General features: G+C 43.5%; 1 protein-coding gene across 1 annotated transcript in view; it reads right to left on the reverse strand.

Annotated features, from left to right (window-relative positions):
- LOC115798139 (NLR family CARD domain-containing protein 3-like) overlaps positions 1-10,404 on the reverse strand; it is a 31,956-nt gene extending 21,552 nt beyond the window's left edge. Inside the window, exons 1-3 of the mRNA XM_030754870.1 lie at positions 10,397-10,404; positions 8,315-8,371; positions 8,129-8,230 (exon numbers count right to left, since the gene is read on the reverse strand). Coding sequence (XP_030610730.1) covers positions 8,129-8,230; positions 8,315-8,371; positions 10,397-10,404 — 167 coding nt within the window. The remainder of the gene's footprint in view (positions 1-8,128; positions 8,231-8,314; positions 8,372-10,396) is intronic.
- Positions 10,405-11,785: the final 1,381 nt, after the last annotated feature.

The raw sequence follows: 11,785 nt of genomic DNA on the forward strand, positions 1-11,785 counted from the left end.
TCTTGCAAGCAGAACTGTGATCTGAATGCGTTGTTGTGCCAAACATATTTGCTATTTCAAGATGAGCTCTATAGGTTCTCAATAGGCTCTTCTTGTTGATGTTTTAACCCTTTATTTTATTTATCTGAGTTATTTTTCCACATACTATGTAACAGCCAGAGCTGACAGGCTGCAGAAGAGGAAAATAAAGAGAAGAAAAAGGGAGAGAGAAAGGGAGCAAAAAAAAAAAAAAAGGGGAAAGAGCACAAGTCTATTAATCAGATACTTCATCACTTTAACATATAAAAAAATACTATCAATACTTGCAAAAATAAATTTGTGTGTGAAAAACAAAACTAACAAAGCATGTTACGCACACCAACAATTTTGTTGAGTTGTGATTGAGTGGGCGTTTGTGTCTGTGTCATGTTTGTGTCTGTGTCATGGAACGTACTTACCAATGAGGGTAAAACGCTGCAGCTCCACCCATCAGAAGCCAGAGGCAGGTACGGAAAGCCCCCGGAACCCCAGGCCACCATCAGCCCACCAAGAGCCAGGAAGACCCCCGGCCACTCAGTCCAAAGACAACCGCACACCTACCCCAGCAGACGGGAGAGGGTGGTCTCAGACGGAGCCCCCCCAGTCGAGGAGCGAGGGCTCCAGGGAACCCAAGGCGATGAGAAGCCAGCCCCCCCCCCAGCGGCCAGCCCCCTGCACTGGCCGGCGGCAGGGCTCCCGGGCCCACGGCACCCAAGGACCGCCCGCCCCTCCACAGAGCCCCCCCCCACGCCGAAGACGCCAACGCAGCCCCGCACCGCACCCCCAAGGGGGCAGGCCAGTACCCACGCCAGAACACCCAGCCCCACCCAGGAACCCCGAGGCACCCCCATCCCAGGGGGGTAGGGGGGAGGAGGCAACCAGCAAGGAGTGGCCAGGAGGCAAGGCACAAGGCCCAGACCCAGGTCCAGCCATACATACAAACACACCCAGACACCCGTGTACACATTTATACACAGATACTCATACATGCCCATACATACTTACCCACACACAGATATGCCATACATACACATTCACTCACCCACCCATACTCACGGAGACGGTGACAAATACACAAAGACACACATTCATCCATAGCTACCCACCCTCTGAAGTTGGGGCAAGTGGAAACCACCCCAGGGCCAACAGCGACCCCAGGACGCCACCAGCCCGGTCCCCAAGGAACCACCCGACCCCTACCCCGGGCGAGACGCAAGAAATCGGGGTGTAAGATGACCCATCCACCCCTCCTCCTCCCCAACTTGTAGGTCTATGTGTTAATGTTTGTGAGTGAATGAGGTGTATAGGGTGCAGTTAAAATTGAGGGGACAGTTATGCCACAAGCGCCAACTGTTGGTCGTCAGCGCTTGCCCACACTGCCCCCCCAAAACCCTCCATGTCTAAAGTGCAAATAAAATTTGGAGACAGACAGTGACGAGGATCCGAGTGGGGCCGCCTCAGCGGCCCATCTCATCAACCTCTGAGTAACATGCCTGCCCCAAAGGTCCTATGTGTATCAGGGTGTAAGTGTGTATGTGTTGTGAGTTATAATGACTAAAGTGCAATTAAAACGGAGAGGCAAGTGGTGGTGCAGCTCTCCACGTGGCCTCTCCATCCTACATCTGTGAGTGATGTGTATTCTGTGTGTGTGTGTGTGTGTGTGTTTGTGTATGGGGAGGGGGGGGGGGGGGGGGGGGGGGGGGGGGGCATATGACCAGGAAGAATCCTGGAAGAAGAGAGCCAGCTGTCCGCTGGCTCAATAGGCACCCCGACCTCCCACACCCCAGCACAGGGCAGGGGGAGGTGAGCCCGGGGCCGCGGTGACAGCATCCCGGAGCACTGCAGCACCCGAGGTTGGCGCCCTCGCCCCCACCGCAGAGGGCGGCCTGCTCCTCCTAGATGCCCATTCACTAAACAATAGACACAAACAGGCGACAGGACATACTGGCCTGGGCATGGAAATGCAGTGCCCAGTCCCCCCCAACCACCCCACCGCGGCCCCATCCCCCACCCCACCCCCCTGCAATGCAGGCACCCCAGGGCCCCAAAAGCGTAGACCGGACATCCCGACGTCAGGCCAACCCACCCCACCCGGCGGCGCGGCCGGGACAGCAGAGGCCCCCCCCGCGCCAGGGGGGGCCCACCGGGAGCCGGCGTGGCCCCAGTGCCGGGGCCCCAGACCCCAGCCCCCAAGCCATACAGGGAAGACCAGCCAACCGACCGAGGGCCGGCACCACCCCCCCAAGCACCCCGCCCACACCCCAGGACCGAAGGCAGCACCATCCAAGCCCCCACCACCATCAACCAGGACAGGCACACAGACATCACCAGAAGGTCGCCCCAGGACCCCAGCCTCAGGAGGCTACCAGCTACCCAGGCCCCCGGAGTCCCCCCCACCCCCCCACAAAGCACATCAGGAGCAGAGCCCGCAGCCCACCACCCCCACTAAGTAATGGAGCTGAGCAGTGGGAACCAAAGAGAGTCAAATTCCTCCAATTTGTTTTTAGAAGAAGCAGACATTCTCTCTAAACTAACATGATCTACTAATAAATTTCTGTACTGAGTAATACATAGTTTATTTTTTGTCTTCCAGTTCATGAGGATCATCTTCTTAGCGATGCACAAGGCAGTAAGAACTATGTGTGATATATTTAACTCCATAATTAATTCACTGACATCACCTAAGATGCATAGTCTGGGGGAAGTTGGGATATGACAGCTAAACCATGTGGATAGATCTTCACAAATTCTCTGCCAAAATCTCTGAACTGGTACACAAGACCACAGAGCGTGTAGATGATTATCCTCTAAATTGCTTGTACAGTGGGTGCATATGTTTGAGTGTGTAAGGCCCATTTGGAACATCCTTTGTCCAGTGTAGTATGTTCTATGGAGAATCTTATATTGTACAAGTTGTATTTGGGGTCTTTTAGTCATTTTGAAGATATTTAAACATATTTCTGTCCATAAATTTTGATCCAGGTTGACAGAAAGATCACGCTCCCATTTTGTAATTGGGAGGGAAACTGAATCATCAGTTTTTATTAATAATTTATATAATTTTGATAACAATTTTGGGGTACAGAGGTTAAGAAATTCTGTTACCCAAGTAGGCATTTCTAGATTCAATTGATTAAGGTTAAATCTTCCCTGTAGGACGGACTTAACTTGTTGATATTCCAGAAATCTACCGTTGCCAATTCTATATTTTGATATAAGTTCTTGGAACGTGATAAAATTTCCATCTTGGATAATATGTTCTAAGTTATTTATACCCTTATCACGCCATAACGGAAAATTCAGCATTTTCTTTTTCTGACAAATATCTGGATTGTTCCAAATGGGTGTTAGTTTACAGGGGATGAGTGAAGACTTAGTTATCTTTAAAAATTCCCACCAGGCTGTCAGAGAGGTATTTATACTAAGGACTTTATAGCAGTTATGATGTTTAATACTGGAACTAATGAAAGGTAAATCTGAGATTTTTATTTTTCCACAAAACGCCTGTTCTAGATCCAGCCATGGGTTGTCTAATGAATTGGATTTGATCCACTTTGAAATATACTGCAATCTACTGCTTAAGAAATAGTAATAAAAGTTTGGTAATTCTAGACCTCCACTGTGTTTTGGCTTTTGTAAAGTTTTTAAGCTTATTCTTGACGGTTTGTTTTTCCATAAAAATTTTGAGATGTTTGAATCTAGTGACTTAAACCAAGGAATAGAAGGTTTATTAGGGATCAATGAAAATAGATAATTAATTTTTGGTAAAACCATAATTTTAATGGCAGCAACTCTCCCCATGAGTGATATAGGTAAACTGTTCCAACGTGTGAGATCATCCTCTATTGTTTTTAATAAGGGGATATGATTTAATCGTACCAAGTCTGAGAGCCTGGCGGAAAAATTTATGCCTAAATATCTAATATTTCCTGACTTTAGTGGGGTCCTAGAGGTTCTCTGGAAATTACAATTCAGAGGCAAAACTGTTGATTTACTCCAATTGATAGAGTAATCAGATATAGATGAGAACTTATCTATCAGTGTGATAGTCTTCAAAAGAGAGCCTTGTGAATTCCCAAGGAAAAGTAATACATCATCAGCATAAAGGCTAAGTTTATGGTCCATATTTTCAGTTTGAATCCCTTTAATATTTGCATTTTGACGGATTGCTGCTGCTAGCGGCTCAATGAAAATTACAAAAAGAGAGGGAGAGAGTGGGCAGCCCTGCCTAGTGCCCCTCTGCAGACTGAAACTTTGTGAAATGAGATCATTTGTCCTAACACGCGCATTCGGAGAGCTGTGTAGTGTTCTGATCCAGTTTATAAAGGATGAACCGAATCCAAATTTTTGCAGAACTGCTAGTAAGAATTTCCAATTTACCCGATCAAATGCCTTCTCTGCATCTAAAGACACGATTGTCGTCTCTAATTTGTTAATAGAACAATAGTCTATTATATTTATCAGTCGACGTGTATTATTGGCTGAGTGCCGACCCTTGATAAAGCCTGTTTGATCTGGATGTACAATAAATGGAGTAATACTTTCTAATCTTTTGGCAAGGGCTTTGCAAATTATTTTAAGATCTACATTAATGAGAGAGATTGGCCTGTAGCTGGATGGGAGTGTGGGGTCTTTGCCTGGTTTAAGAAGCAGGCTAATGTTAGCAGAGTTTAAGGTTGGAGATACGATGTGGTCATTCTGAATCTGAGTTACCATTCTGAAAAAAATGGGAGCTAGCTCAGACCAAAATTCTTTATAAAACTCGGCTGGAAAACCATCTGGGCCTGGGGCTTTATTATTTGGGAGATGCTGTAGGGCTTCACTAAGTTCACACAATGAAAGAGGTAAATCCAGAGCTGCAGCCTGGCTGTCATTTAGTTTTGGTAGATTTATATTATTAAGAAATTCTTCAATTTCAGTATCAGATGGATTAATCTGTGGTGAATATAAGGCTTCATAGAAGTCTTTGAAAGAGTTATTTATTTGTTGTGGGTCATGAGTAATAATACCAGTCGAGTCTTTAATAGAAAAAATAGCTGTTTTTTTTTATTCAGTTTTAATTGCTTGGCCAGGAATTTTCCAGATTTATTTCCATGCTCAAAGTTTTCCAAACACAGCCTCTGCAACATAAATTGTGTCCTTTTATCAATTATTTCATTTAGCTCCAGTTTCAGTTTCCTCAGGCTGATAATTGTATGTTCTTGTGGTGAAGCGGCATAGGCAGTTTCTAAAGATTTAATTTTTTGTTCTAATTCTAACACAAGTGCTTTTTCTTTATTTTTCCTATGCGAGCAGTAAGATATTATTTTGCCCCGCATTACTGCCTTTCCTGCTTCCCAAAGAACACATGGTGATATTCCTGGAATATCATTATATTCTAAGTATGCTGACCATTCCTTTTTGAAATAATTAATAAAATCTTCTTCTTTAAGTAATGATGTATTAAATCTCCAGTTCCTGATTGGTGGTGTGACTCTTTTCTGTGTCAGAGACATAGACACCGGTGCATGATCGCTAATAGTGATAGGGTGAATCTGAGTGTCTGTGATATCCATCATTATGGAGCTGCTAACTAAAAAGTAATCTAAGCGGGAATGAGATTTGTGTACTGGTGAGAAATAACTATAATCTCTCAAAGTAGGGTGATGTGAACGCCAAGCATCGCAAAGTCCAAAATCCTTCATGTACTGTTTAAGAATGTCTGCAGACTGCCAGTTCCTCTGACTCACTGCTGTACTGAGCCTGTCAATATCTGCATTAAGTACCAGGTTGAAGTCTCCTCCTATTACAAGTGTGGTGTCAGAGTGATCTGAGAGTGAAGTGAACAAAGCATGAAAGAAGGAGGGGTCATCAACATTTGGTCCATATATACTAGCAATACATAAATCTGTATTCTGTATAGATAAATTAAGTATTATAAATCTACCTTCAGGGTCTATTGTACTGTTGCTAATGTTAAAGTTTATCTTCTTGTTAATCAATATAGCTACACCTCTTTGTTTGGAGTTATAGCAGGCTGAGTACGTGTGAGGGAACTGTGGAGAGGAAAGAGTGAGCACAGATGTTTTGGACACATGTGTCTCCTGTAGAAAAACAACATCTGCTTTTAAGTCTTTTAACCGATTAAAAATTTTTAGTCTCTTTTCCCTCGAACCAGCCCCGTGCACATTCCATGAGACAAATCTGAGTGTGCTCATATTTAAACTAACTGATGGACTGTTGTGTGCTCACTAAGGATGTGTGTGTGTGTGTACATATGTTCTGTATGTTGGCGTGTGCCCTTTATATTGATGTGTGCGTGTGTATGTGCGCTGTATGTTGGTGTGTGTGCATCTGCGCTGTATGTTAGTGTAGTAAACTGTAGCATTGTAAGTGACGTAAACATATTGCTGAGTGCAGAAAGAAAAAAGACGTGTAAAAAGTGACCTAAGTGACATAAGAATGAAATTAGATGAGGGGAAAACAAAACAGAACAAACAAACAAACAAATGATCACGGTACTATGCTGACTCGTCGGCGTTAATGGTACTACTTAGACAGATTTAGACTATTTAATGGTACTGTTTAGATGGTTGAGAAAAAAAAAAACTCAGAAAAGAACGTTAATATGGACACAGATCACCTGATCGATCAGCAGAGCCATGGCGTGGTGTTTTTGTCTCGGTAAAGCTGTCCGTTTACATACAGTTTGTCCACGGCGATGACAGCCCGGGAGCCTCCCTGCATGAACTTCTTCCGGATGGGGAATAGGGCCTTGCGTCGCTCCAGAATCTCCTTTGGAAACTGGTCGTTGACGCTGAAGTCCGTCCCTCTCAGCTCCCGGCCGCGGCTCTTCACCAGCTCTTTTTCTTTGAAGTGTTCGAATTTGGCCACGATCGGTCTGGGTCTGCGTGCTCCGGGTCGCTTCCCTCCCAGGCGGTGGACTCTATGGAAGGCGATGGTCTTCACGGCGTCCTCCGGGAGCTTCAGGTGAGTTTGGATAAATTCCTTCACTGTAGCCTCCGGGTCCTCCTCTGCCTTCTCCGGGATACCTGAAAACACAAGATTTTCTCTCATGCTGCGGGCCTGAAGCTCGATAATCGATTCTTTAATTTTCTTATTTTCTTCTGAGAGCCGGGTCGTTTCCTCGGTGAGGGAATTCACCGACTCTCTGAGGACAGCGTTTTCAGCAGCCAGTGTTTCCACCTGATGCTGGCTGAACTCGACTGACTCCCGCAGGGCCTGAAACTCCTTGTGAAGGATTTCAACCAGGGCCAAGCGGGCGTCAAAGCTGGACAATTTGTTATTAATGGACTCCAGAATGTCCACAATATTGGTGGTGGGTGGCGAAGTTGCCTCTGGGGAATCTTCTGGGCGGCTTCTTTTTGTGGACGGCGTTGCTTTGCTGGTGGAGGGAGTCGGCGTCTTGTCTGTTTTCCCCATGACGACTCGCTCAAAACACCCGTCGATGTACCGCAGCAAACTATCCAGGTCCTCTTCACCGTCCTCCAGATTGTTGAAAATAATTTAAGTTAGGCTAAGAAACTACCTATATTTTTTGGTTTTAAGCCTGTCTAGTTATAAATTGGCGAAAAAAAAAAGGCTAATCACGCAAATGTTTGCTGATAGAGTCACGCCGCCATTAACGATACTGCCGAGATTCACAAAGTCTCGCGTGACTACAGCATAGTCTCCGTGACTACCTGTCTCCGTGACTCTGACTACCTCCTGACTACCTCCCGTGACTCTGACTACCTACAATTTTCTTTCCACTTCACATCTGTAACCACTTTGTGTTGGTCTTTCACATTAAATTCCAGTGAAATATATTTATGTTTGTGGCTGTAATGTGACAAAATATGGAAAAGTTCAAGAGGTATGAATACTTTTGCAAGCCACTGTACTCACTGCTTTAGTTCATGTTAGAATAAAATATTTTTCGGCAGACTGCATTTTTAAAAAAAAACTTCTCTTTGTGCATTAAATGGATCGATGTTTGCTGAGACTGACAGGTGGTGGGACAGTCCCACCTGGAAAAGGTTTCACCAGGTGTCATTGATCAAATCCTGTTTGCTGAAGTGGATTTTCAGCTCTTTAAAAACCAAAGGCTTGTATTTAAGAGACAGCTCACCTCTCTGCAGCAGACGCCTGCTGTCCTTTAAAATTAATGTCAAAATCTTTAGACCAGTGCCTCTTTAAGGACACACAGCTGGGTTCAGGTTCAGGTGGGTTCCTGTGAATAATGATGCAGCAGTGATGTGAGTGCTGAGCTGTGACATGGAGAAGAGTCATGGACAGTTAGAGATGGTCATCTCACCTCTGAGCTTTGGTCTGGCTCTCATGTTCCCCACACAGAGTGGTTTTAGAGGGAGGGACTCCCTCCTCTCTGTCCTCACACTGATCCATGCTGCTGAATCCACATCAGCTCACACACACTTTCTACCTTCACCTGCAGAGGAAACACACATCATTCATGGACACATCACTTGAAATCCTCCTTTCATCATGTAGGTGTCCAAACATCAGCTGCTTCTTCTCTGCTTCATCTCAGTGTCAGCTGAATGCAGTCAGACAGCAGTGAGGCAGAGGAAGCTGCCGTCAGCTGCTCTACTTCTATCTGTCCACTAGATGGAGCCATGAAGCTGCAGCCCGGCACACATGATGCATTCACTGACACACTGATTCACTTTGACTGGAAGCTTCAGTCCATTAATATTCAGTCAGTTCAACACGTCTGAACTACATTTTCAAACATTTCATCTGATCCATGATTCACAGAAGATCAGCAGAGCTCAGAGCTTCACACTAATTATTCCTGCTGAGTTTGCAGAGAACTGCACACACACTGATTTGCTGTTATTAAAAAGCTTATTCTGTCTCTGTAAGTTTTTTAAGTAATTACACACATTCTTAAGTAGAAGCACAGATGGATCTGCTTTTCCTCTAATGAAGGAGCAGGGCTCTCCTGCATCATTAACGTTGGTTTAAAAGAGATGTGTTATCACATTCACATTAATGTAAAAACACATCTCAGGTCATCTTGTAGAGAACAATAAAACAGATGCAGTGATCAGTAGAATACATTTATTTCTTTCAGGAGCACATAAGTCAGGTTACGTATTAATTTTCTTTAAAGAAAAATGTGACAAGTAATTGACTTTTGGAGCATTTCTCACAACACAATTCACTTTGTGATCAATGGTCAAAGTCCCTCTTCAAAGGGACTTTTCCAGCTGACATAGCTGCAGTCTGGGCTCATTCTGATCTCACACTTTGATTTAAAGATTTTCCTGTTTCCTGAAATATTGACCAGCCCCATTTTAGCAGCAGGCTTTGTATTAATGTGAATGATGTGCAGGCAGATGATTAAATATTTTATTTTCACAGTCATTCAGGAGCTGACAGCCCAGATGAGCTCTGTTAGTAATTCAAGTTTGTCTGCTTTGAATATTTGAACATCTTCTCATTTATTTGTCTTTTTGATTAATTTACCATGCTTGTTTATAGCCTCTACCAAAAGGTTTTGGTCTCTGTATCTCACTGACCCTCTGAGAATATTAATCAGGATTAATAAAACAGGGTTCTTGAAGGGTGGCTTGCAGGTCAGTGGCAGTCCTTGGTAATAACAACAAAGACGACTGTGAAAACAGCAACTAGAAATTGTTTATGTCAGGAAATATTTTTACATGAATCTTACTCAAAAATAAAGATCTGTTGGTGGCAATAAACAGAAGCTTGTCAGTCAAAACAAACTTCACCCTGTAGTTGTCCTGAGACATTTCTGTATGTGGTCTTGTTCACTGTGTTTAGTGTTCATATGACAAGCATCCACATCCACTTTAGTATGCAGTATGTGTGCTCTATTTCCCTTTTAACATTTGTCCAACATTGACGTTTGACTTCATCACTGAAATGTGCTTGAATAGTTTAAACAGTGGATATCAGGGCTGTAACAGTTTTCCAAAACCACAGTTAACACCTCAATCAATGGGCCACAGTTTCTGTAGATAGCTTAATGATTCTTTGGAGAGAAGGAATAAAAAAAACAAAAAAAAAAACAGGAAACAGTCTTTTTACTACAGACCTGATGAGCTCATCATGAACAAAAATTAAGATTATTCACATGTCTTTCCAGCTTACTTGTTATGGGAAAGACCTGCAGTGATTACAGCTTTCAGGAGACTGGCATGCTACAGCTACTCATTAACATCTCCATGAAACCATGCCATGATACTGCAGATGTTTCAGTTTCAGAGTTATTAATACTGATGATAACTGGCGCCATGTGAGTGGGAGCCTGTTGCAGCGGCTCCTGTAGTTTCTGGTGATTTCTGTGTTTTTCTGCACTTTTGTTATTTTCATAGTTGTGGAAAGATTTGTTCTTTTATAAACCACTGACCTTTCCATTTTTTTGTGTTCCTCACAGGCTTTTAGTGTTTTTCATGGTGGTGGCGGTGATGGGGTCATGCTGAGCAAATCCATTAAAACATTGTACGGGGACTTATGCATGATGATGATATTAAAGTGGTGGGTGGGCTCCTTTACATTTTGAGAGAAGCCAATTGAATCTAACAATAGATTAAATGCAGTGTTGAGGCTGTCATTCTCAGCATCTACATGGATGTTAAAATCACCCACTATTATTATTTTATCTGAACTGAGCACTAAATCAGATAAAAAGTCTCAGAAATCAGACAGAAACTCTGAGTAAGGACCAGGTGGACGATAGATAATAACAAATAAAACAGGTTTTTGATTTTCCCAATTAGGATGGACAAGACTAAGAGTCAGGCTTTCAAAAGAATGAAAACTTTGTCTGGGTCTTTGATTAATTAATAAGCTGGAATTGAAGATTGCAGCTAATCCTCCTCCTCGACCTGTGCTTCGAGCATTCTGACAGTTACTGTGACTCGGGGGTGTTGATTCATTTAAACTAACATATTCATCCTGCTGTAACCAGGTTTCTGTAAGGCAGAATAAATCAATACGTTGATCAATTATGAAATCATTTACTAATAGGGACTTGGAAGAGAGAGACCTAATGTTTAACAATCCACATTTAATTGTTTTATTCTTTGGTGCAGTTGATGAAGCTGTATTATTTATTGTTTTTGAATTTTTATGCTTAAATAGCTTTTTGCTGATTTTAGCTTTGGTTTTTGGTGGTCTGGGAGCAGCACCGACTCTATGGGGATGGGGTTTTGGGGGGATGGCAAGAGGAGAGAAGCTGCAGAGAGGCGTGTAAGACTGCAGCTCTGCTTCCTGGTCTCAACCCTGGGTAGTCAGGTTTTAGGAGGGTTAATAAATTTGGCCAGATTTCTAGAAATGAGAGCTGCTCCATCCAAAGTGGGATGGATGCCGTCTCTCCTAACAAGACCAGGTTTTCCCCAGAAACTTTGCCAATTATCTATGAAGCCCACGTCATTTTTTGGACACCACTCAGACAGCCAGCGATTCAAGGAGAACATGCGGCTAAACATGTGGCTCCTGGTCTGATTGGGGAGGGGCCCAGAGAAAACTACAGAGTCCGACATCGTTTTTGCAAAGTTACACACCGAGTCAATATTAATTTTAGTGACCTCCGATTGGCGTAACCGGGTGTCATTACTGCCGACGTGAATAACGATCTTACCAAATCTACGATTAGCCTTAGCCAGCAGTTTCAAATTTCCATGAATGAATCAGAATCAGAATCAGAATCAGAATCTTTATTGTCATTGTACACAGAAGTTGCACAACGAAATTTAAAATGCATTCCTTTCTAGGTGCCTCAGACAATAAATAATAA

This window comes from Archocentrus centrarchus, chromosome 2, assembly GCF_007364275.1.
Source record: "Archocentrus centrarchus isolate MPI-CPG fArcCen1 chromosome 2, fArcCen1, whole genome shotgun sequence".
Classification (NCBI taxonomy): domain Eukaryota; kingdom Metazoa; phylum Chordata; class Actinopteri; order Cichliformes; family Cichlidae; genus Archocentrus; species Archocentrus centrarchus.